Source organism: Nematostella vectensis, chromosome 3 (genome assembly GCF_932526225.1).
Source record: "Nematostella vectensis chromosome 3, jaNemVect1.1, whole genome shotgun sequence".
Classification (NCBI taxonomy): domain Eukaryota; kingdom Metazoa; phylum Cnidaria; class Anthozoa; order Actiniaria; family Edwardsiidae; genus Nematostella; species Nematostella vectensis.
This window is the reverse complement of record NC_064036.1, coordinates 3,705,613-3,731,644: the sequence shown is the minus strand read 5'-3', so window position 1 is coordinate 3,731,644 and position 26,032 is coordinate 3,705,613. Positions and strand designations below refer to the sequence as shown.

The following is a 26,032-nucleotide window of genomic DNA, read 5'->3' as shown; positions in this document are numbered from 1 at the left end:
TCAAGAGATGACCTTGGTCATAAAGATGTAAATTGCGTCTGTTTTGTAAACTATACATCCTGTCTATTCAATTTTGGTGTATTTTGAATTATATTACTCGCACGACCATAGCAACAAACATATAGATTAAATATCGTTTATCAAGTAGAATTATTTTTCAATTCTTTTAAACGTTTGCCACTACTATGTACAAGGTGTCTTTTTTTGTGTGCAAGGTCTTATAAGTCAACATATCCCTCTTTTTGCCTTTCGGGGGAACATTGTTATTGCGATCACATGGCAAAGTCCTTTCATAATCAAATTGGTTCATGTTTTTGCTAATTTCCGCAAATGCAATACGGACCTCCGTCTCGTAAATGCTTTTTTCTCTTCGAACATTCGCCATTCCTTTTCTTCCTTTTCTGATTTTTTGTGGATCCCAATTATCCTTGTCACTTAATTCTTTCCCTCCGTGTATCGATCTTGCGGTGTCATATTTACATTTGTAAGCATCACTCTTCACAAATTTATCATTCCCTCTATGGATGTCTTCTCCCTCGTCGCGTAAATGTTCACTCGTCTGAAATCGCACTCCCATCGCTGCTTTCCTGTTGCATGCCTCCTTTTCCGATATACTCACATCGTTGTATCCCCCTGCACCTTTTCGTCGTAAAGTTGTCTCATGGATGCTAGAAATGTTAAGGAAAATTTCACCATACGCTTCGCGGATATTATCTTCATAGTCTGCTTCGTCCCCCATATCATAGACGCCTGTCAAAGTAAATGCGACAGTAGAGATACCAAGATTCTTTACCAACTGACCAACGATTATTGTTATCGATGGGACACGAACCACGCACATGGCTTCAAAAAGAGCCCATCGAGCTCGAGTAACATAAAGCGTTCCGCTGGTTGATTGCACTTGTTTTTGTGCCAGGCATATTATCTGATTCAGATTATTCCTGGTTACAACCCTCTAGGGACATGGTCTTGTTCCCAGACTCTTCTCGGGTGGGAAATAATTCTACTCGGAGAAAGAACGGGGACTAACGATTGCTATTTTTTGATAAAGTGCCCTGAATAAACCGACATTAACAACACACACATATCATGTGTTCATGAGCCCCTGTACTGATATAGTCGCCCAAGAATTTGCTTTGACTTTTTGCCATAGAAAATCGGACAATCAACTTTTCTTCAACAAAAGTCATAAGAATAGAAGCATTAACGGAAGTAGCCAAAGGCAATGTTTTCAATATCTTAGAATCCTCAGCTGACATAGATAGAAGCTCGAATAAAACAGAATGATATAATAGATGGCTCTTAAAAAAGTAAAAGCGATATGCGTATACATGTGGGCATGGAAGCTAGAAAAAGCCTGCTCCAGTCATTCCGATACTCATTTGAGGGGCAGAACTTCCGGCTGACAGACCCAATTTTATCAGAGACAGACCCCATTTCGTCAGACAAACCCCATTCCGTCAGACAGACCCCATTTCGTCAGACAGACCCTGAGATCCCATTTCGTCTAACAGACCCCATTTCGTGAGACAGACCCTGAGACCCCATTTCGTCTAACAGACCCCATTTCGTCTGACAATATTCACCTCTCGTAGTACGTCGCGCCCATTTAGCTGTACTCGCTGTATATTCTCCTTGGCCGCCCTTTTTATGATACGTATGACCAGGCCCCCCTCCCCCCCCCCCCCCCGTTTTTTGAAGGCAGATCCATGGGTTAACCATTAACAGTTCAATTTTGGCGCACAGCCTCGCACAGAAAAATGCAGACAACAAGTAAGGTACTACTATTCTTTAGAATGTTAAAAAAATAACAACAACATAAAGTCCTAATAGTGGAGAAGGTAAAAATATTAAATTTTACGATGAAGGGCCTTTATTGCTAAGAAATACAAATTTACAACGTCCCCGAAGTCTCCTCCTGCGCAAAAACCTCCCTTTCCGCTTTGACCATAAAAGGACAGCTAGCTTTTTTTTGCAATCCCGTCACGTGATCTTTACTGAGCTCTAGGCGGCAAGATGGTGGACCGGCTAGGTAAGTGACTTACCTCGAATTTGTACTAATTTCTACTTATTTCGAGCGCCTGATGTTTATATTTAGTCGAGTAACATCTTAAACTGGTATTTGAATTCAGATCGTTAATGTGTTCTAGCATAAATTGCGGATGTTATTTGGAAAATTTGATTTTGACACTATGTGCGAAGGTACCAAACTTTAGGTTTTATGCGCAATTCAAATACGACATTCTGCAAATTTCAGCTGTCTAAATTACAGTCAGACATTATTCCAATAATTACATGGTGGGTTTACTACTAGCTTTATTTACTCCTAGGGTGTGAAATGCTCGACCGATGATAACTTGTACTTTTCATTGTGAAGTTGTGTACTTGATGGACTGATGGAATTTGTTGATCGCTGCATGATATTGTCAACTTGTTGTTCCATCATATCTATCGATGAAAGAATTCGCGTTAACACCTGATAACTAGTTGATTGGATGCTTACATGCAATTCTGTTATAAGATTTTATAATTAATTGTCACAGTTGCATAGAAATATTATTTCTAAAGCTGGATACAGTTTGAGGGGGATGGGGGAGGGGAGGGGTGCTGGGTCCCTTTAAGGCGTACGGCCAGAATTTCCTGGGTATGGAAGTGCAAAGTCATAGATTTGGCGATTCCTCAATAAAGAAATACAACTATTTTGATGGTCAGGTGGGTATAAAGATAAATTTATCCTTGTCCCCTCAAATGGGGCTTAGTTAGGAGTTGAAATCATTTAATTTTTTTAAATAAATATTGTGTTTTAGCACACTCTGAGGCCAACAAGAGGAGGATCCAGCATGTACAGAGCTGTTTTGGAAGCTCAGGCCAGGTGAGAAATTGTCCTTATTATTAGGGTTTAGACGTGGAAATAAAAATCATTTAGCTTGCTTGCAGGCGTTCGATGGTGTTTTATCAGAGGAAACACAAAGTTTGTGATCGTGCCAGACTGATTAAACAAGATGGCCACCACGATCACGAACTTTGGGTTTTCTGTGATAAAACACCATTGAACGCCTGCAAGCAGGCTTATTCTAGTAACATGTCATTTTATTTGTCTTTCATCCCTGGTTTTGATTTATAGCCCTTATGGCTGGAAAACAAATCTAGAGTTCTAGTCGGAGAAGGAGTTCTTACAAAATTATGCCGCAAGAAACCAAAGCCAAGACAGGTAGGTGAAAGCTTTGGTAAAAGAAATTAAACAACATCGTTTGGATTGTTAAGACTGATGATGTCTTTTTTTGCTTTTCAGTTTTTTCTTTTCAATGACATTTTAGTGTATGGAAATATAGTTATAAACAAGAAAAAGGTTAGTTAATCTTTTAAATGTTATGAGCTCTTCTGCCATCAAACTTCAACCTTCAGGAATGATGCTAGATTCTTTTTCTTGCAGTACAACAAACAGCATATTATTCCTCTTGAAGAAATCAAGTTGCTGACTTTAGAGGATGATGGAAGTAAGATTTTACTCTAAATTTTCAGTAGTAACAAAGTTGTGGATTAAAATATAAAGTTACATATACAGTAGTAGTTTTTTTTAAAGATAACTTAGTTCGATGACTATGACTTAAATTTTCTAGAATAGTTGCTAATTACTCAGTATTGTTTGGTTATGCAGATCTCAAGAATGGATGGCAGATAATAAGTACGAAAAAATCATTTGCGGTGTATGCTGCTACTGCTACAGAAAAGGCAGAATGGATGGCTCATATCAACAAATGCATTCAGGACCTGCTTGCAAAAAGTATGTGTGCTGACTAATTTTGTTATGATGCAATAATTTATATAGCAGGCCATATATTGATTGTTACTCTCAAGTAAATGTTTAATGCTGCCTGTATAATATTCAATAGCAAATAAGCATGCAAGGCCAGTGTTTTCCTCCCCACCCATTGTGCAACTGGTACAAGATGGCTGCCACAACCCTACAAGTATTGCATTAAAAACACTAAATAAATGCCAGAGAGCAATCTAATTTTGTGTTAATCATGGTATTTATTTTGTCTTCAGCTGGCAAGAAGGCAGGTGGTGTCCATGCAGCAGTTTGGGTGCCTGACAGCGAAGCTTCAACTTGCATGAGCTGTATGAAGACAAAATTCACTGCAATCAATCGAAGGGTAAGGCACTGACTTGCCATAATGGCATTTAAAATGATAAGATATAAGAATATGAAAGATAGTATGCAGAACTTAATTTAGTGAATGCCATGATGATGATGATGGCATATCTAGAATCACATATGCTTCATTGTGAAAATCCATGATCCCTCAGGCCTGTAGCCAGGATTTTGAGTGGGGTGGTTCGTTTTTCCATTTCAGTGGACTAATTTTCCGGTATACCCCTCCCCTCGCCTTATTACATTAGGCAATCAATACTTTAAATATTTAAAATGTTATTAATAGGGTATTTTTTTAATATAGCGATAATAAAAGAGAGAAATATAAATAAAAAGATAATATATTTTTAAAAGATTTTTATAGTCTTCTTAAAGACATATTGATGTGCACAGTATACCCAGCCAGCGTTATATATTTTTTGTTTGCTCTGAGCGGACCTTCAAGCCGGGTGGGGGATGGGGGGGGGGTTGTCCGAACCTCCTGAACCCCCCTGGCTACGGCCTGTCCCTGGACTTAACAAAAAATAACCTGTAACTAACGCAAAATTATAATGACTGAGGATATGTAATTATTTAATCAGGTTACAAACAAGGGCCGCAAAGACCATGACCCTTCATAACCATTTTTTTTCTTCTCAGCATCATTGTAGAAAGTGTGGAGCAGTTGTGTGTGGGGCCTGCTCTACTAAGAAGTTTCTGCTGCCAGCCCAATCATCAAAGCCTCTTCGTGTTTGTAACTCTTGCTACAACACTCTGTCAAATACAAAACCCAGGGCGCCAGGAGAAAAACCAGAAGGTATGATTAGTAGTGGAATTTTTTTCAATTTTTTTCTGAAAAACGTGAATTTAAGTGCATGCTTAAATTAAGCAGAATCAGTGAGGTCTTGTTTATGCATTTGTTGTTTAATTTACAAAATGTTCATTAATATATCCAGTATCTTTACTGTGCATTTTTATTTTTGTTGTTTCTCAGTGTTGGTTTGGCACTTGTTTTGCTCTGTAGCACCAATACCTTAATAACCAGGACCAATACCTTAGTAAAAAGGCTATTGGCTGATTGCTTGTTTCTCCATAGCTCCTGTACCTAACAAGGATGGCAAGTATGATGATGATACGTCTGGAGAAGAGAACAGTGACGAAGAAGAATCTACCACAACGGTTGGAGAAGCATATGACGCAACGGTATGTCCTTCTCATTTAAACAAACGCCTGGTAACCTTAGTAATACCAGCCGTTTCTACGACCCTACAGTGGATAGATAATTGTGTATATTTTACTCCTTTTGTACTATTGGTTGTTTTGTACTTTAGTGTCGGTATGTACAGTAGAATTATATGCTCTTCTTCCTCGCCCGTGAACTGAATCAAATCAGTATGAGTTGATTATGTAATTGGAACAATTCACTGCACTGCCGTCTGGAGTGTGTAATGTAAGTGACAAAGGATTATGTCATGACTCTAAGAATTTGCTTTTCTTTTCCTTAGCCAACTTTTTACCAAGAGAAACCTGGATCCCCCTCAGAGCAGCCAATGGATGAAGGACAATAATCAAGCTTAGTAATTGAAAAATATACGGAGACATAGGAAAGCTATGGATAGAGTGGCAATCCTTCCATCTTCTAATTGTTAGGTGCTTTTATACAAATAACAGTAATATTATGGTGGCGTCCATGTGTGGGCTTGCCCTGCATGCCCCATGTATTTTTGAAATCATTTTTTAGTGATATAGCGTTTTCACTTTCCCTCAAAAAAATGATACCATATGCTGCCATGCTCAAATATAGATGGAAGGGGGCTACCTTACCCCAAGCGTAAAAATCACTATTTTCAGATGCATGGTATTCAGTAGCATGAATTATAAATAAGAAGTAACTTTCTCACCTGGGTCACTCGAGAAAATTACATAGGATCATCAGCCTTGAACAGACGCTGCTCTTTTCAATTCATCTATTGTTCTTTTCATTTACATTTCCAAGTGCAAATTCATGCAAATGACTCAAACCAATTGTTTCATGCTCATTTACATGCATTTGCAATGGTACATGATAAGAACAGCGTCTGTTCAAGGACGTATATGCAGTGACTTGTAATAAAGGCAAAAAGTGATCAATAGTCTCATGTGGAGCAATTAATAGTCAGAAATGAAGTTCCCAAAATTATATACTTTAATAAAATTATACAGAAGCTGTGGAAAAGTTGTTATTGGGATAATGAGGCTCATTGCTCTTCTTATTGCTATCGTTTTTACAATCAGATGTGTGCTAGTATGGCCTTGACAGTTTGGTGAATTAGACCAATAAGGATGTGAAAAAGATGCCGTCCGATTGACATAAACTTCACCAGCCAACTAGCCTGGCAAAAAAAAAATAATAATGCACATCATATATAGCCTATCAGGCTGCTTCTAGTTATGAAACTTGTGTCAATCAAAACGGGTTTTCCCATGGTAATTGGCTTAATTTGTATTTGTGACCACTGGAACACTTTAAGACTTTGTATTGCTGGCCACGGTAGCACTTGCTCACTATAAGACTTCGTATTGCTGGCCACGGTAGCACTTGCTCACTATAAGACTTTGTATTGCTGGCCACGGTAGCACTTGCTCACTATAAGACTTTATATTGGTGGCCACGGTAGCACTTGTTCACTATAAGACTTTGTATTGGTGGCCACGGTAGCACTTGCTCACTATAAGACTTTGTACTGGTGGCCACGGTAGCACTTGTTCACTTTAAGACTTTGTATCGGTGGGCACGGTAGCACTTGCTCACTATAAGACTTTGTATTGGTGGCCACGGTAGCACTTGTTCACTATAAGACTTTGTATTGGTGGCCACGGTAGCACTTGTTCACTCTAAGACTTTGTATCGCTGGCCACGGTAGCGCGTCACACTAAATAATACCATAAAATTGTCTTGTGTAGAGTATGTCCAAAATATCTTTTTAGCACACCCAAATATCCTCTAGCACCCATGAACGTGCAGATGTTTGCATAATCGCTGAGATGAACGGACTGCATAATGCATTTGATAGATACAGTCTAAGGATAAACCACAATACGCAGACACATAGTTTTTCTTATGTCCTTAGTAAGGGCTCTTCCTTTTCCTTTCCGTACACTGTTTCCTATCGTAATCCAAGCATTTGACGGGAGTGGTGGAACAGTTAGCGCTACGGGTGGGTGAGGGGAGCTTTGGGAGCAACATCATTTGGACAAATCATTAAAAAAACTGTATTGATTCTTCTGCTCCATTCTTCACAAAAATGCTCATGATAAAAGGAATCTGAATTATATCAACAACGGATACAATTAGTTTTGGATTTGATAATGATTGTTGGGAGGAGTTAAAATAGTTAAAAAATGCATGGGCTTAGAGTGTACTTTTATTGGGAGATGGGTTGTCGCATTTATCCCAATGAGAAATATTTTATATCAGTTTATAAATAAACCTCTACATAGACGCGTCATAACGCACTTAGTCACGGGATCTATTCATAGTTCTACTCCAGTGACAACAGCGCATGTCCCGTCACATAAACCGCTGGACAATAACAGCGTTTTGTAGATTTGCGTCCTTTACGGTCTGGGCCTCGTCTGTTAATTCACGGTTGGGAAATGTTGTCATGAGAACGAAGGGTCTGCCGATCATCTGAGGCCGAGAGCTAAGAGCTTGGGTAAAGGAATTGGAAACGAGAATTAGCATATGTTTGGAGCCAAGAGGGGATAAAGTAGCCTAGTTCCCAGGTTTCTATTGGCTAAACGGTTAATGACGTCACTGAGAATGTTTCAAAATAGAGGGCTATCACAAGACGGCCGTGGACGAGGCTTGAGATAAAGGGGGAAGAAGGGGTGGTTACTCACCCCCCTCCATTTTTATTCTATGCTCTGTCCATTTTTTATATATTATCCATTACCTTTAATGAGTTTGCTTGATCACGTTCTAAAAAAAAGAGTAATTGTGTCTGATTCTAAAAAAAGATGACTTTAAACGACTGGTTTGTAAAGGATACGCAGTGATAAAACCTCGGATATCCGCTACTGTGTGGGTATGGTTGAACTTGGACACCATTCTGCGACAAAGACAAAGAGTTGTATCATCCCATATGTGCCATACTATGGCAGTCTGGTTATTGGGAGAGGTAACAATGCTCTGGCAGGTATTCTCTAAGTATAAGTATAATTTTAACAGAGCATGTACCCTATTTTGAAATACGTTGTCCGAGCAAATGGCAATTTCAAAATGACCGTTCTAGTACAGAAAAAATAATGGGACTGAATGCAGGAAAATGTGGAGAAATCATGCGATTGTTTTACTTCATCTTTAATATAAAAAAATAATTAAAACTAGCGACTGTTGATCTAAATACCATTTGCCATCCCCCAGTTGCGCTGATAACAAATTTTTTTTTAAAAATACGAGTATACATAGGAACGTAAATAGCTAATAATAAAGAATCATGTGAAACTTAATGGATATCATTATAGCACGGCTACGCCTTGTTTAGTCGTCTTGCACAATGACGACCTAAAATATTTATTTTTTTAAATTAATTTTGTCCAAGGAAATAAGATATTAAAAACTGCACCATCTAGCTTTTGCAACGAGCGAGTTCATACCTTGTTCCGTCGGCCAGGCGAATTTGAATACTGGTGGTGGGCTGTGATTGGTCTATATTGAAGGGTTTCGGCGCCTGATTGGCTGCTGCTGTTGCCCGCTTTTTCTCTTCGTTGAATTTGACTTCTGGAACAGGGCTACATATAATGACAGTGAATGAGTAAAAGTGAACTAGAACCTGCTGCGTCCTACGTAGCGCTGTGCTTTTAGTTATTTTGTTAAAGCGGCAATTGAATCAGTCCACTTCTGGTCAATTATATAGCAAACTCCGATGATTTTTAATGCGAAACGCGTAAAATATTTCAAATGTTTCTTTGAGAATGATGATTGATAATTTAGAGCGGATGGCCTGTTAAATAGCGCGGTTTATAAAAGATTCTTCTGTTTCTTTGCCGGTTGAGGTTTCCGTCGGCCCGTCACGGGTGTCTAAAGGATCATTGTGCAGTGGGTCGTGGTAATGCGCGTTTAGGGGAGTTTAATACACAAAATGGTTGGGTTTTAACAAACGTTTTCTCTTTGGATATCAGTGCTGCATACTAGTGATCTTGAATGATGGTTATATCAGAGAGCTTACCTTCCGAGCTTGCGGCCTTCTCCGGCAAAAGCAGTCATCTTTTTCTTCTGAGGAACATACTCCTCGTGTCTATGGTCCTCCAGATTAACATGCACCTCCCCTCCACGAGAAAGCCGCAACAGCTCACGGGGAATTTCGCTGCAAAAACACATTCATGAACCTACTGTATGTACTTATTGAAAGGAATTTCCTTTGAAGATATCTCGAGGTTTTAACACTAGATGCAAAAAGTTCTAGTTTTGATCCAGATGCCCACTAGGAAGATATGATAATTTCAGTTGAATGAAAAACCACTTTAGAGTCACTTGAAATCTACTGTTGTCCAACTCCATTGAAGAAGGTACGATTAGTTACCCTTTTTTGACAGATGCCAGGAAATCCTCATTTTCTGGGTCATCGAAAGAGCGAAGTTCACCATCATCCACTGAGAAGCCATTGGACCAGAAGCGAAGAGCTACCTCCGTCTGAAGGAAAAACAATATTTCTTTATTGAGTAGACTCTTACCTCTAGCGTTGTCTATATAACAAACAAAATATAACAGGAAATAAAAGTATATTCTATTCTTTTTCCTTCGTTTTTTTTCTTTTGGCCTATCAAAAGCTTTTTTTAATAGATGTAACAAAAATCAAAAGCTATCAAAAGCTATTTTTAATAGATGTAGCAAAAATTTCGTCGTCTAACAAATGTACAGAATGTAAAGGATTCAAGCTTTTTCTATAAGCTAGTAGCTACTAATGAGTAAATTTCATAAAAAAGGAACATTAAAAAATAACAGAAAAAAGTGAACAGGAAATACAGGCCGGTTGAGGGGTCAATGGGTTAACTATCTCCGGGTTAATGATTTGTTAACATGGAAAAAATCTCAATACAATTTCAATCTTTAGTAATCCACTATTAAAAACATAAAAAATAAATATTGGAGTCAATTCCATGGTGTACTCACGTCCTGTGACGGTTGGTCCTGCGTCATCGGAACTGTTCCGGGTTGTGGCCTGGCTACTCCGCCTTCTGTGTCACCAAGGCGGTACCCTGCCCCTCTGAACACTTGTGGGCACGGTTGACTTGGACCAGGTTCATCAGAGACTTCCTCTGCACCATGTCTACATACATGTTTGTCATTTAGTAAATCATGGAGCCGTTTTAAACACGAGGTTCGGGTATAAACAGTTTGCAGGGGGGTCTCAGTGTCACTCAACCGCCTGGCGCCCGTTTCTCGAAACACCCGAGAATTTTCGGACCCGAAAACTTTATTTTTCATTTTTGCCCAAAATTTCGCATGTTTTCTTTTTTGGGAACCGCTTTTATGTTTTAGAACAGTTTGAACTTCCTCTTGGTTCATATTCCAAATGATTTCGCTCAATAGGGCTATTTTCGATGCTTTACTGAAGCCAGAAAGTTACCCAAAAAGTCTCGGGTGACTGCGAGGTCCCGAGAACTTTCTTAATATTTTAGCCATGTGAATTTCGGGCCCGAGAAGTTCAGGAAAGATCAAAATCTATAAATCTATAAAGGGAATCATCCTTTACATAAATCTTTGTGGTCAAATACGATGTTTGACGATATTTTAACACATTAAGAAACCATAAATTTTATAGAAATTAGCCAGCTTTCCAAATTTAATCAATAAATCGTTTTCGGGGCCGATAATTCTCGGGTGTTTTGAGAAACGAGCCCCTGGAGTGGAGAGCTCTCCGTAGCTCCCATGAAAAATTAAAATTAAAATTAAGTGTACCTGGTGAAGGAAAAATTGTTGGAATTTAGCTTTAATTCATATTTTTTTTGTAAAAATTTGGTCCAGATACTTCCTCAATGCCAGGTGGATATATTCAAGTTTAGTAAAAATTGAAATTAACTAAGAGGGCACCTCCAAACCCCTCAATTGGCCACTGCTCCAAGACCACACCAATGAGCTATTGATGCTATCTTTAGTTAAATTTTAAAAATGTGCCTTTTCTTTGTATCATGCAATTTAATATTGTAAGACATGGTTAAATCTGCCACAAATGTGTCAGACTTTCCTTGTCATGACATGACATGACATGACATGACCCAAATTATAAAAGAATTGCTTTCAAACCTTTTGGCCTCCTCAAAGATATTTTGTGTGATGTCGTCGGCATTCTGTTTCTTTCTTGGTGGCCCAAGGATTTGCTGCCCACTGTAAATGGATAGAGACATAGTGCATAGTGCATGGTGGTATACCTGTGTTTCATAGTGGTATACCTGTGTTTCATAGTGGTTGTGTTCCTTGGTTTCATGGTGATGGTTCACCTGGTTTCATGGTAATGGTCACTGTGCTGTATGGTGGTATACCTTTGTTCCACAGTGGTGGTTCTGTGTTGTATGGTGGTATACCTGTGTTTCATGGTGGTGGTTTCTGTGTTGTATGGTGGTATACCTGTGTTTAATGGTGGTGGTTGCTGTGCTGTATGGTGGTATACCTGTGTTTCATGGTGGGGGTCGCTGGGCTGTAGGGTGGTATACCTGTGTTTCATGGTGGTGGTTGCTGTGCTGTATGGTGGCATACCTGTGTTTTATGGTAATGGTTGCTGTGCTGTATGGTGGTATACCTGTGTTTCATGGTAATGGTCGCTGTGTTGTATGGTGGTATACCTGTGTTTCATGGTAATGGTCGCTGTGTTGTATGGTGGTATACCTATGGTGGGTGCTGTGTTGTATGGTGGTATACCTATGGTGGGTGCTGTGTTGTATGGTGGTATACCTATGGTGGTTGCTGTGTTGTATGGTGGTATACCTATGGTGCTCGCTGTGTTGTATGGTGGTTTACTTGTGTTTCATAGTGGTGGTTGCTGTCTTGTATTGGGCAATTCCAGAAAATATCCGTCCCCCATTTTGGAATTCCGAAAGCACAGGGGGGTTGTCGATTTGGGAATTCCGAAAGCATGGGAAGGTTGCAAAGTATAGAATTCCTGGGGTGTGAGAGGTTGAGAAGGGAATTGGAACACAATTTGCATCTTACTTTCTAGTTTGAAGTCACAGGGAGGAACTAATTAGCATCCAAGTGTAATAACGTGGTTTGGAATCTCTCTTGTTTTTATCTAGAGTGTTGCTGCAGTTGTTATCTCTGATTTGGTTACGAAAGCTATAACAACTAAACAGTACGATAACATAACATGCGTCGTCGCGATCCTTGGAAAGTGTGGACGGGAAGCAATGCCTGGGAGTATTTTTAACTTGATCGGGATACCATTATATATTGTTCTCTCCAGTCGGATCGGCTGCATATAGGCCCATTTCTTTTAGAATGCTTTTTAAGAAAGGACCCCCAGTAGCCACAAGATCACTGTCAAAACGTGAAAGAAAGTTACCTAAAAAACTAGGGGATTCTCTGACTGTAGATGTTGGAATCAGGAGAAAGGTAGCAGTTTTATGGTCAGGTAAGGATTTGAAAGGAACAGTATTCAAGCCAGGATGGTATGAGGGGGACATCAAGTGGTGGTGAAGACGCCCTTGAGGTTCTGTTGGTTCTGTATAAGGAAAATACGTAACAAGGAAAAGCAGCAGTATACAAACTCTGTGTGACATTAGTAATTGCAGATGGAATCCTAAAATTTACTTGATGACAGTGACAGCATATATTTAATTATTATTATTTTTTATTTTTGAGTACAAATGAAAAGCATTTAGCATGTAAATAGTGACTCCCCATTTAATTTGCACTTTCAATAACTTATTGTATTTTCTTAAAAAAATAATAATAATAAAAGATCTTGCTAAGGGTCTTGCCAAGAAATCGGAATTCTGGAACAATGGGGGCAAGGTAGTTCAGAATTCACGGGGGGGGGGGTTCTGTGTGTTTTGGAACTTCTAGAACCATGGGAGGTGGGGAAGGGGGGTAAAAAACCAAGCCTTCCATTGTGGAGTTGTGGGGGTATGGGTATTTTCTAGAATTACCCATTGTGGTACACCCTGTATTTCATAGTGGTGGTTGCTGTGTTGTATGGTAATATCCCTGTGTTCCATGATGATAATATACATGTTTTTCGTGGTAACGGTCGCTGTGCTGTATGGTGGTATACCTGTGTTTCATGGTGGTGGTTTCTGTTTTGTACGGTGGTATACCTGTGTCTTATGGTGCTGGTTGCTGTGTTGTATGGTGGTAAAACTATTTTTCATGGTGGTATGGTGGTATACCTGTGTTCTGAGCCTCCAGCATAGAATGCCTGGCCTTGATCTTCATCGCTATCTGTATCATGGTGACCCTGGAATGTAGCTATTGAGGCGAACCTTGGACTCACCCTGGAAATAGATGTAGATTAGATGTGTATGTAGATACCATTAATTTACATTATTTATGGAAAAATAAACATGCAAATACACTGCTAGCATAGGTTTTTTTCCTCTTGCATATCTGCTATAAATTAAAGAAAGTTCTGCAATTCTCCATTTTCTTCCATATCCAGCTTCTATGCTGAGTAAATTAAATAAACACAAGTAAAATTCTCTCAGAGCAGGTTTGAGGCAAATTCAAAAACTGTAGTTGTCACTTTTTTAGTTTAAAACAACAAGGTGTCTTTACAATCTCAGTTTTACTATTTTCACTCTCCTGCATGCTTGCTACCTTAGTTAATTTCAAACAACCATAAACCTTTGAATTGACTTTAATTGTACACTTCATTTGAGAAAAATATGAGGGTCATAAAGGTTTCTTACTCTTTAATGTGAGGGGATGAAGCGTCTGCCAGCAGGGCAGAAGCAAAGTGGAAGCAAATCAAAATTTTAATTTTAAATGGCAAAATTTTAATTGTAAATAGCAACATTATTGCTAAACGTATTGCAAAAATTTCTGGATATCAGTGATGGAAACTACTGCTTCAATTTACCTTGTTGGGTGGCTTGCTTCAGGTTGAGCCGGCATTGACTGTTGAAAACCAAAGCATCAATACCCAAGCTCAGTAAAATGTAATTTTTTTCTATTAACTAAAACATTACTTAACGATACTGTAGACCCAAATGGGTTTATTTCGTGAATTTTTTTTGTTATGCCATTCGATGACAATAGGCACACCAAAATCTTAAATACTCCACCAGATATTCAAGAAAAACCGAATTCGAACGAGTGTAGCGTTATTCTCGAAGGCGTCAATAATCCCATAATCCTGTTTACTTAGCTCAAAGTCCCGCGATCAACATCAACAACATAGTTTTACTGATTTTCCCTCTGATTAGCATACAAGCGTGTCAGTATTATTATCAACACGCCTTCAGCACATTCCTTTCGAAGCCGATATTTATTTTCGTTTTAGGTTTTGGGGGACTGGCACTGACAACCATAAAAATTGAAACATAAATAAAAAAGAATTGGAAAAAGAATGCTGTCGTATGTACTGTGAGACCCTGAATAGGGAACTTGCGCTAATAGATCATGGAATGTTTTGTTGGCAAACTAGAGCAAGCTCAGGCTTTAAGCAGCAAAATAACAGCAACAAAACAACTTGGTTACAAAAAAAATCAGAAATGGTTTAGTTTTATTTTAAAATTTTATTTTTTGGTTGTTCTCTGGTGCGACGGGCGCAGTCATTTCTGTGATTGTTTTGGTTTGAAATTGCCACCAAAAAGGTCATGTAATCTCTTAGCGCAAGTCCCCAATTGTCCTGCTTTCCTAAGCAGGAGGTTTTCCCACCTAATTACTAATAACCCACCTGACAACCATTTCGTGCAAAGGCTAGCCTCTCTAATTATGCGCCACTACTCAAACCACCCACTACTCTCTCTTATTGGCACCGTTTCCACCCTACCCAGATGCCATATTATGAATACCCCCTTCCCATAACCAACAGCTTGTTTACTCACCTCAGCCTGAGGTGGATTGTGAGGGGGTGAGGGCAAGTCCCCATCCTCAAAGAAACTACTAAGGGCAATCTGAAATACAGAGTTAAATATATATATCAATATCTACCCAGAAGTCAATTTCTGGATTTTTGATATTATGTGAAATTAGACGTTTCGACCAAAACCAGTAGCAGATCTAGATGGAGGGTTTAAACACCCCCCCTTAGGGCTGCCAGAAAGCCATATGTTACCAAGAAATTACCCTCCCCCCTTTGTCACTAAGCCAAATAATATCAGCAATGATCCCCTCAAGGTAATGTCGCCCCGATCACAATGAGAACGATTGCCCCAAGGTACTGTCGCCCTGATCACACTGATCGCCCCAATCAGATGGAACCATGTGCTCAACATGATTCTGATAATACCAGAAGCTTAGAGATGGTAAAGACCATAATATAGTAGAGACCAGTTTTTCGAAGGGTTCCTTTCGAAGCCGATATTTATTTCCTTTACCGGTCAAAACTGACTTTGTGAAGGTACTTTGTGGCAATCGTTCTGCAATTCAACCAAACCCACCCTTTAGCAAAAGCTAGATCCGCCTCAGGAAACCATTAGTCTTCATTAGGTTTCAGTCAAAACGTCTAATTTCACGTAATATCAAGATTCCAGAAATCGACTTATATTTCCGTTATTAACAAAGTATCTGGATGACTGATAATATTCATTTTCATCTATCGAGAAATCTTTACTACCACAAACCACTACTAGAAGAGATTTATAATTATCTTAAGTAACTTAAGGTATTGGCACCTATTTTCGATCACTTTATCTTTGAAATGTATTTCCGGTCAAAGATGAATATTTTGCGTTGTTGAGTTTCCTCCACGTTATAACAATCGTGTAGACTTCGGCTTTTGTTTTTTTTTTAAAGAAAAAAATTAAAGTAAATACGAACCCTTTGCTGAACCTATTCTTGTCCAGTCGAACCTATCCTCGTCAGCTCCGAACCCATTCTCGTCCATTTGGAAAAATAGGATGGAAAATTTGTTTCATTTTAGCTAAAATACCACAGACAATAATCTCTGATAACTATAGTTGGCAAAAGTTCCATTCGATTCTAATTTTAGGGTAATTTGGCTCCGCACCAAGTGATTCAAAACTGACATCATGCGCACGTGTCACGCTACACGGCGAAACTTGCAATCGCTCAAATTTGTTTTGAATCGTTCAAGTGGTCGAGAATAGGTGCCGTAACCAAGACACAAACAATGAAAGCTAGCATGAAACCGAGGCTGAATCAAAGGCCAGGAAGCACCCTTGGGACACCAACAGCAGAATGTTGGATTTGTCAAGCGATTTTCATCATGATCAGTAAATGCTGGAGAGTTTTACAGCATCTTTTCGTCCTCGCATAGTGCAATCAAACACAATTTTTCGTACACACTTTTACTGTGCTCAAGATAAAAATTATATAAGCTAAGCGAAATAATAATCATTTGTAAAAAGCTTTAGAAAGCATGTTCACCTACATTGTTTCTTCAACTCGATGTTTCATTTTCGGCTTGTTCTTCGTAGTTTACAAAATGTTTGGCATTATTTTTTTTTGTGTGGTCGAGAATAGGTCCATGTAAAGAATAGGTGCCTCTTACCTTAAGGTAATTCCCTTGAATTGCACTGCGCACCCCTTCTGCGCATAGTGCCGCACGCTGTTTGTTTGAATGTTCCGGTATTAAGTGCGCGCGCGTCACAGTTGTAAAAGAAAACACAGCAGAAGGCGCACGTTTTTTACTTAAAATCGCTTTTACAGAAAAACCAAGTCGGTTACCCCCATTTTTTATTTGCTCAAATAGTTAAATATATACGGAAAAATGATATACTGAAAGAAGAAAAAAAATTGGGTTGTAGAAGTTTTGTTATTTCTCTTAAAAGCCGTAAAAATACTTCAAAATGGCGCTTTTTACCGTATGAATAGTGGCGAAAACAATGTCTTTTAGTGCGATCTCTTAAAATGTGATTTGTTTTGAACATTAGCTACTATGGGTTATTGTTTAGGGGATCGGATTTTGGCAGCTCGACAAACAGAACTTAATTTTCTAAAGACTATAGGCACTCTTTTTGAAATCTAAGAGTTGGGATTCTTCCTTGCGCGATCAGTTAAACCGCGTCAACATTACGCCCCTCCGTTATGAAAACGAGGTCGGTACCCCCATTTTTTAATTACATTTTTTGAAAGCCCTTTACTTCAATATAGTTTATGCCAAGTTTAAAAAAATTCTGGGTTGTAGAACTATTTCAAGGGAATTACCTTAAGTACTTCATGGCCAAAAAAATGATCTGCAGAATCACGCAGAATCATTCCTTTGTTGGCCATTAGCCTTGTGGTAAACCCAATAAATTCACTTGAACAAATCAACCAATTCCTATTTGATTCTTTTTTACTTTTTTTTGGTTTCATTCATTCATCGCTTTCGAAAAGATGCGAATGACCTGTCAAAAAATATGTGCTCTTTTAAAACCATAAGTACGCTGATACAATATTAACATCAAGATAACTTACATGCAGCTGCCAGCCAGAGGACTCTAGGAAGAATCTCGCCCTCTCCGTATCTGCCCCCGTCACATCGGAAAACTCCGCTATCAAACGACTGTGTTCTTCACTGTCCGCCATCTTTGATTTGAGGAAATTTCCAGTTTTCCACAGTCGGGAATCACACAGGAAACCCATAAATTTAGCTAGTGAATAAAAAAGAAAGAACACTGAATGCCTTTTCTTTCTGTTTGTTTCTTTTTTCTTCTTCTTCTTGTTCCTTTTCGGCTGGTATGATTATCTTAGTCTGATATGCAAACAAAAAGGGGTGACTTCCAAGGGTTAAACCCAATTGTCATTTCGGGTCATTCCTGGAACTGTTTCTATATTAATTTTTTTGCTACATCAGCAGTAACTAACAGGAAGTAACCATCGAAGCGTATCTTTTGTTTGTCTTACCTTTGCTGCATCTTTCATTTTATGGGATTCACGACTTACTGACCTTGCGAGCCACCGATACGTTTTATTAAAATTCCGATAGACTGCACCCTGATCGTGAGCCTTAGATGCCTTTTTTTTTTTTAATGAGGGATTCACTTAATATCATAATAGATAATGTACGCATGGCCCTCAACAGAAACAAAATAAATAAAAGCTATTTACAAATCTGTTTACAGCAAAATCTTTGACGAAACTATTTACAATAACAATCCTTTGCTGATTTATAAACTTATTTACAGAGTTGTGATGTATTCTCTTAGTTTTGCGGAGAAGGCGGTGATTGACTTGGCTTCTTTGATTTCTAGTGGCAATGCATTCCACCTTTTAGCTGCTACAAACTTAAAGCTATTTTTTGCTAATGTAGTCCGAGCCTTTGGAAGTACTAAGTTATGGTTTGCTGCATTTTTAGTGTTCTTGTTATGTACATCACTACACTTATATTATACATAAGATGACGCAAAATTGTATTAAAGGAGTTCTGAAAAGAAAATCTATGGGTAATATGAATAATTCCTGTTAGTTACTGCTACATCAGCAGTAACTAACAGGAAGTAACCATCGAAGCGTATTTTTATGGGGTTCACGACTTGCGAGCCACCGATACGTTTTATTAAAATTCCGATGGAAAACTGCACCCTGACCATGAGCCTTATCAAATTTTATACATAAGATGACGCCACATTGTATCCAAGGAGCTTTGAAAAGAAAATCTATGCCGGTAAAATAAATGGGACGGCAAGTGTGTAGGTGTTTATCCTTTTCCGGATCGTGGTCTGCCTGTTTTTAGCTGGCCGCAAGAGCCTGTATCGAGCTTTGACCCTTCCCATGGTGCGTGGCCCTCCCCTTGACTAGTGTCAGTTTCCGGATTTCACTGTAAAACTTCGAATACAGAAGGCTCGATATTCCATGTATTTATAGTGATTCACTGGCAATTTTGTTGTCATTACTGCATCGATTTCTACCGACTATACAACAGAGTAAGATGATGATACAGATAACGCACTGACATTGAACTATGCGTGTGAAGTTGGTGGATTAAGCGACGACCAGTTGTGTTCTATGATCGATGAACGACTGAATCAAGCTCGTTGAAAAACGCGTTGTTTGCATTCTCTGTGACGATTTTGAGCTGTTTCTTCTCATCTTTGAGCACATATTCCAGCATGAGTAGGAAAGATCAGCTTCCGTAAGTTATAACTGTGTGTTTGATGTTTCAGTATGTTGATCGGGGTCTTATTGTGTCGTGTGTTGGTATGATTATGTGATTTTTAGATGGTACCATGGCGTACTTAAGAGAGTGGAGACCGAAGGCATTCTCAACGGTAAACCCCCAGGAGTATGGCTTGTCCGAGACAGTACCACGATTCCTGGAGATTATGTACTATCTGTTAGGTAAGTTAATCAGCTAACTAGCACTCGTTAAATCTCGCTACTGCGAAGACAATGTTGTCTAGTTTTAGCTTCGCTTTTGATTCGCAGGGGACGTTTCCCCAATTGAGGCAATCATATAAAGCTAAAACAGTGTTAAAGTCTTAGATTATTTATATATTTACTTATAGGGACAACAGTTCTTATGGGCACGATTATTAGATTTGTTAGTACGTTTTGTCGATACTGTGTCGATGAGTACACTTTTATTTGTACATAGATGCGGCAGTTAAATGCACATCACCCGTATTGACCTAAATACCAAGGAATCGTAACAAACCGCAAAATATACTTCTTATAATAAAATTTAAAATGTATGCCTCTATATTGTTACATTTTCCTCAAACCTTCATATAATGGAACCATTACTTTCAGTTGATCGCATGTTACCGGTTGCCGGTTCATCTGGAACAATTTTAAATATTACTTGGAAATGGCTTCCCTCGTTTATTTTTCTTTTTGCCTTGGAGAGAATACGCTCTCTTGACAATATTAATCAAGCTTATAAAGTAATATTAGGTACAAATTAAATGGAATTACATGGTTCAACTTTTTTCCCGTGTGTACGAGTCAGCTCACACGGGCTTGTTGATGATTGTCTAGCCAAATTATCAAGTGACATTAGACAATGGTGTCAAAATGCGATGAAAAGTATCTGAGTGAAGAAGATAGGAAATCAGCAGTTGTATGCATCCTTCCTTACTTAGTTTTGTTAATTATCAGCATTTCTAATTTAAATGTTACGAGAACTATTAGTTATTAGGGATTTTCCCTTGCATATAAATTATTTTTAGAATAGTATGAGGAAATGGCATTCATTAGGTAAATAACTATTCTCAAGAATTGCCAGAGTGCGGGATCAGTTGCTAGGGTTTACGCTTATTTTTTATAAAATGTCTAAATAAAACAACAACAAAGAAGTTCAACAGGAAATATGAGTAATATAAGGATCAAGATTTGTCGAATAGAAATGTTAAGCACCTGGATTTTAATTTGCCAAAAATTAATCAAGAATTAATTGCATTATATTTTAATGGATTCCGACAACCTATTCTTATCTTTCAATCCCAAAATAATCAATATTAGATAATCAACATAAGCAATTTGCAATGGAAATGACCAAGGTTGACCTTTGTATCAGATTTAATCCATGCTTTTTTACTTAAAAACAATTTTGTAACAAACTTGGGTCAGCAGATTTGCTATTCTCGGTTGGAATTAGAGTATAACTTTATATGCGGGTATTTATTATTTATATTTTACAACAAAATTTCTTATGTTTTTTTTTTTCAGTGAGAGTGGAAAAGTTAGCCACTACATTATCAATAACAAAGGGACCATGTATACGATTGGTGACCAAACATTTCCAGATCTACCCTCAATTATAGAATTCTACAAGAAACATTTTCTGGACACAACAACTCTGAAAGAGCATGTAAGTCCAACACATTTCCCCACTACCTTCAAAATACATTTAATAAACTGCCAAACAATTGTATTATTAATAAATATTGTTTGTTTGCTTACCGTGTAATATAGGTACCAAACTCAGAGTGCAATATCAAAGTCAAAGCATTATATGCATTTCCCGGGAAGGTATGTCATTCCTTAACATTACCACCTTTCATTTATTTCTATAGTGCGACAAGGAAAACTGTGAATAAGGAAAATTTATATGGATGTCTGTTTTGACCAATCGGATGCAGTTATTGCAAACAGTTGAAAAGAAAAGTGTCTGAACAAATGTCAGCACCTGGATTCTCCTTTCGTCAGGAGACAATAACATTCCATACACGTTTTTGGTGTTCCTGGTTGTATTGGTCACGCTGTGAAGTAAAAGTTTGTGTACTACTATGCTGGAGGCTGCCTTTTTGTTGATGTGATCAGGGTTTTCATTAGGCCCTGGCAGCCGGCGGAAGTGCCAGCTATTTTCCACTAAGCGCTGGCTACTTTTTTTTAAGTTGACTTAAGTTTTATTTGAACTAAACAGATTAAGGTAATTCCCTTGAATTGCACTGCGCGCCCCTTCTGTGCATAGTGACGTGCACTGTTTGTTCGAATTTTCAGGTATTAAGTGCGCGCGCGCCACAGTTGTACAAGAAAACAAAACAAAAGGCATGCGAAGTCGGTCACCCCCATTTTTTATTTGTTTAAATAGTTAAATATATACAGAAAAATGATATCCTGAAAGAAGAAAAAAAGTTGGATTGTGGAAGCTTGTTTAAAATGGCACTTTTTACCGTATAAACAGTGGCGAAAACAGTGTCCTTTAGTGCGATCTCTTAAATGTGATTTGTTTTGAAAGTTAGCTACTACAGGTTATTGTTTGGGAAATTGGATTTTGGTAGCTCGACAAACAGAGATTAACTTTCTAAAGACTATAGCAATCTTTTTGATAACTAAGAGTTGGGATTTTTCCTGGTGCGATCAGTAAAAACGCGTCAACTCTACGCCCCTCTGTTGGGAAAACGAGGTTGGTACCCCCATTTTTTTATTACATTTTTTGAAAGCCCTTAACTTTAATATTGCTTATGCCAAGTTTAAAAACTCTGGGTTGTAGAACTATTTCAAGGGAATTACCCACATTGACTTCCACCCCCTACTTATCTATCTCAACTGCCTACTCTGAAAGTTAATGATGTTGGTAGAGTGGCTGCATTAGTTTATGGCGAAGCAAAAGATGACTGTATTTACTTAAGAAGGAAAACAAACCCTTATCTTAACTCACGTTCCCATGGATACCTAGTGTTGCAAACCATAAAACTGCCACTTTCCGGGCCGTTTTTACCCTATTAAAGGGAAATAAGCAAAATTGCTATCTTGATTATTTGTGTATACTTTAGGATGATGAAGATCTTCCTTTCAAGAAAGGTGACATCTTAACAGTTATTAGCAAAGAGGAGGATAACTGGTGGAAAGCCAGGGACAGCGCAGGCAGAGAAGGGATGATTCCTAAACCATATGTTCAAGTGGTAAGAAGAACATTTGTAAAGTACCCAAGATATGATTTTAGCACTAACCTGATCATTCAAGTTAAAATATGCTATGGCTAGAATTACTACAGACAATCAATAACTACAGTACCTGCTCTGCATAGGTAAGGTGAAATCAGGGGAATGAATCAAAACAAGGTTGAAATGTATTTTTTATTGTTTAAACAGAGTAGTTTTGCTGATGTTTTGAGTGTTAGCACTTTGTTGTAAAACAGACCATCTCAACCTTAAATTAGTTTATATCCTTGAATAAAATGCTGTAGGATAAGCTGACAGTTAAAATGAATACTCTGATGTTTTCTCTTTGTTTAAAGCTTTGGTAAAACATTCTAATGAAGTTTAAGCCTGAGTATCATATATTGTAAGCATTCTATATGGCATGGTTGAACTGATCTAGCCCCTTAAAACACACAAATGATCTTTTTAGTTGTCAAATGCGCCCTCTGCAACACACCCATCCCCTACAGTTGGAAGTGGTCCCCTTCCTCCAGGACTAGCATCAGGGGTAAATGGCAGAAAAAGCATGGATTACCAGAATCCCCCAATAAACAGAGACCAGGTATGTCCATGATAGTGCTAGCATTGAATCATTTGCCAAATGTTTTCTTGTGTTGTGAATGAAAAAGCATTTTTGGGTGGCAAACTTACACATGCTCTGGGTTTTGCAGCAAAATAACAGCAACTTATACAGCCCTTAACATTATCAGCCCAAATGTTTCTATGTCAGGAAGGGTTTCTATTTACTGAAGTATGATGATGATGATGATTAGAATATTTTTATCAATATCAGAATTTTCAACTGCATATAACTGTTTGGGTGGTCTTTGCATCTGATTTGGTGCTTTTGTCAGTACATACAGATCTTTTTACTTGTGGTACACCCTGTGGCTTGTGTTATAAAAGGGTTGTATATATTGTCTCAATGTGCAGGATTGCTTCTATAACACTATTATTTTGCTCATCAGATCCCAAATGATGGATTTGACTATGCAATTGCTCTCATGGACAGAGTAGTGCCATATGATCACACACAACTAACATTTAAGGTATCTGCAGCATTCTCTAAGTGAATGGACCAAGTAACTTTGTAATTGTAGCTAGTGCCAAAGTTGGACCTGTGTGCTAACAGCCCAACACTTGGCCAACATTGGTCAACAAGGTAGACTTGACGCTTGACTTGAAAAAAGGAACGTGTGATTGTGTTTTACTTTATACATTTCAGTCTTGAATTTGTTTCACAACGAAAAATATACAATGTCTCTTTAGATTATAATTCTTTTAAAGTACTATTTTGTCATGGCTGTTGTTGCTATTCAAATTATTTTACTGAGCCCAACATTGAAGTGTACATGCCCATTCAGCCTCATCAAAGCTGCACTATGCTCAGATGACCAGGGGACAACAGAAACACTGGTGAATTGTTGGCTATTTTTTTACGTCAATCAAACTTTTTAAACATTAAGCCAGTGTCCCACTCCAGAATATTTCCACAACTCGCCTCCCCAGCTCGTCTGACTCAGAGCTTATATTCTATATTGTATCAGCCAATTCACAAAGACTCATTAGCACATTTTAATTTTCAGAAAGGAGATATAATCAAAGTCGCAACAAAGAAGGTCGACGGGTCATGGTTTGGAGAGCTCAAAAATCAAAGTGGCTGGTTCCCTTTCAGCTACGTGCAAGAAGTGTCTCCTCATGAACAGGGCAGAAACTTTAATGGCAATTAATGACATTCCAGCATCTTCTAGACTCTTTTAGATCTTCAAGACAATCTTGAGGAACACACGCTCTGGATGGCAGTAGACAGATCATCAAATGAACCGTGTGCCCTGATTCGCCTACAGTTGGTTAAAACTGGAGAATTAGACAAATGAAAAAGTAGATAACGAATCAGTGAATGAGTTAGTAAGGTATTTACAATAATGTTTTATGGTTATCTTTTATATTATAATAAAACTGTGGCAGCAATTTTGTACTTAATATTCACATCCTAGACCAAGGCTTTGTACAAATATGTGTTTAAAATCGTTGCGTTAGTGGTAACCTTTTAGTAACCAACCATAGCAAAATGTGATAGTTATCCACTAACACTCCCTGTCAAATGAAGATTCCTGTAGTATATAAACCAATAAAATGATGATAAAAATTGTTTTTTTGAAAAATAAATCTTGTATCTATTAAAAACTGTTATTGCTCGAATAAGCACCTTCCCCGAATAAGCGCCCCACCCAAGAGGAAAAAGAGATAAAAAGGATTAAGCGTCTCATTTTGGACATCAAACATTACAATAAGAGCCCCGTGCCTAAACGGTATTGATGAAGATGTCTTCGTGCATTCCATTCTCGCTCAGGGTACCATTAACAAATGTCATTGGGGCATTTTCGTTAACGGAAATAAACGGTAACTACTAGCTCTTCCATTCAATGGCTTGCTCCATCAGCATGTACACGTTCTGTTCAATACCATCCCTGGGACTTCCTAAAACATATTGATCAATTTGGGGGGTCAAGTGAGCCCGTTGCCCCCTATATACCACCCAGCACAAGGAAGTGAATGCCCGAAATAGCAATCCCGTGAAACAGCAGCGGAATACGCATAATGAGCAGAGACAAAATCCTCATGGATAATGTTGATTTTTTTTTAGCTCTGGTAACCTATTTACTATATGCCCTGCAAACATACTACATAGCATTTTACACAAATTATGTTCATCAAACTATGGAAAGGCGTTTGATATTACAATCTGCTGACATGCTCTTTCATGTTTTAGACAAGGTCACAGTTATAAGGAAAGGTGGGAGAAAAGTAGGGAAAGCACACCAACCCCTGAAGAGGGGTGATGAGAAAATAATAATAAAAAAAACACGTTTGTGGCAAGTCGACGACGAAATAATAAGTGTGTAAGATAGATTTGCGTACATTTACGTGATACGCTCATGCAGTGAAAAGTCAAGGCGTAAAGAGTCATTTTCAGCCGCCATTTTCATTCTTGCCAAATAACAAGTGAATGTAAGAATCAATTTGATTCGAGTGAGCTTTAATAATTTTTTTTATTTATCTGGCAAATAAGGTATACACTTTCTTAGATGGTTATTTCAATTTTTCTTTAAATAATTATTTTAGAGGTTCCAGCAAGGGATTCAAGTGTACAAATGAAGCTAAACTTGTTTAGACTAAGTTACTCAAACACAGGCTGCGCGACCTTAGCCCGCGTGCGTATCATTCGGCGGTGTTCCCCATAGCCAGATGCGCTTGGCAATTTCAGGCTTGCTAGAGCAACACGCTACGCTCGCTCAAATTTCCCCGTCCAACCCATCCCAAGATCCTGGTAAGTATAAAAAATACCACTGTTTACAGTGTGACGGGTACTCTCGTAGGACGTGGGATGGTGACCTGGTCTGTCATGATTACCTCGCGCAACGCCCCCCCCCCCCCCCCCCCACT

General features: G+C 38.4%; 3 protein-coding genes across 4 annotated transcripts; 2 read left to right on the top strand and 1 right to left on the bottom strand.

Moving 5' to 3' along the window:
- The first annotated feature begins 1,955 nt into the window (after window positions 1–1,955).
- Window positions 1,956–6,345, top strand: LOC5510063 (pleckstrin homology domain-containing family F member 2). The gene is made up of 10 exons (XM_001630514.3): window positions 1,956–2,032; window positions 2,808–2,872; window positions 3,125–3,211; window positions 3,293–3,349; window positions 3,434–3,497; window positions 3,659–3,784; window positions 4,051–4,157; window positions 4,796–4,952; window positions 5,232–5,338; window positions 5,641–6,345. The coding sequence occupies exons 1-10, from the start codon at window positions 2,017–2,019 to the stop codon at window positions 5,701–5,703; spliced, it is 849 nt and encodes a 282-aa protein (XP_001630564.2). The 5' UTR covers window positions 1,956–2,016; the 3' UTR covers window positions 5,704–6,345.
- On the bottom strand, window positions 6,298–18,017 carry LOC5510088 (NSFL1 cofactor p47). Of its 2 annotated transcripts, none has more exons than XM_032379133.2 (11): window positions 17,697–18,017; window positions 15,161–15,229; window positions 14,191–14,228; window positions 13,502–13,606; window positions 11,424–11,504; window positions 10,290–10,446; window positions 9,700–9,809; window positions 9,346–9,483; window positions 8,774–8,908; window positions 8,167–8,226; window positions 6,298–7,168 (listed from the first exon to the last, which is right to left on the bottom strand). In XM_032379133.2, the coding sequence occupies exons 1-11, from the start codon at window positions 17,862–17,864 to the stop codon at window positions 7,099–7,101; spliced, it is 1,131 nt and encodes a 376-aa protein (XP_032235024.2). In that variant the 5' UTR covers window positions 17,865–18,017; the 3' UTR covers window positions 6,298–7,098. The 2 variants fall into 2 exon arrangements, with proteins under 2 accessions (XP_032235024.2, XP_032235025.2); XM_032379134.2 differs by lacking the exon at window positions 6,298–7,168 and adding an exon at window positions 7,374–7,818 and having other exon boundaries at window positions 17,697–18,014.
- Window positions 18,018–18,895: 878 nt separating this feature from the next.
- LOC5510062 (adapter molecule crk) lies at window positions 18,896–24,772 on the top strand. Its single transcript, XM_001630513.3, has 8 exons — window positions 18,896–19,353; window positions 19,440–19,559; window positions 20,889–21,030; window positions 21,135–21,191; window positions 22,439–22,567; window positions 23,016–23,147; window positions 23,554–23,634; window positions 24,172–24,772. The coding sequence occupies exons 1-8, from the start codon at window positions 19,331–19,333 to the stop codon at window positions 24,313–24,315; spliced, it is 828 nt and encodes a 275-aa protein (XP_001630563.1). The 5' UTR covers window positions 18,896–19,330; the 3' UTR covers window positions 24,316–24,772.
- Window positions 24,773–26,032: the final 1,260 nt, after the last annotated feature.

Bases quoted from the DNA above. Each gene is read 5' to 3' on its own strand.
- LOC5510063 (XM_001630514.3), top strand. The intron at 2,873-3,124 runs GTGAGAAATTGT...TTTGATTTATAG, and splicing joins GTTTTGGAAGCTCAGGCCAG to CCCTTATGGCTGGAAAACAA. The intron at 4,158-4,795 runs GTAAGGCACTGA...TTTTCTTCTCAG, and splicing joins TCACTGCAATCAATCGAAGG to CATCATTGTAGAAAGTGTGG.
- LOC5510088 (XM_032379134.2), bottom strand. From the start codon at position 17,864: ATGGGTTTCCTGTGTGATTCCCGACTGTGGAAAACTGGAAATTTCCTC. The intron at 9,810-10,289 runs GTGAGTACACCA...TTTTTCCTTCAG, and splicing joins AGGACCAACCGTCACAGGAC to ACGGAGGTAGCTCTTCGCTT. The intron at 8,227-8,773 runs GTATGAACTCGC...TCTTTGTCGCAG, and splicing joins CGCCTGGCCGACGGAACAAG to AATGGTGTCCAAGTTCAACC.
- LOC5510062 (XM_001630513.3), top strand. From the start codon at position 19,331: ATGAGTAGGAAAGATCAGCTTCC. The intron at 21,031-21,134 runs GTAAGTCCAACA...CGTGTAATATAG, and splicing joins CAACAACTCTGAAAGAGCAT to GTACCAAACTCAGAGTGCAA. The intron at 23,148-23,553 runs GTATGTCCATGA...TTTGCTCATCAG, and splicing joins CCCCAATAAACAGAGACCAG to ATCCCAAATGATGGATTTGA.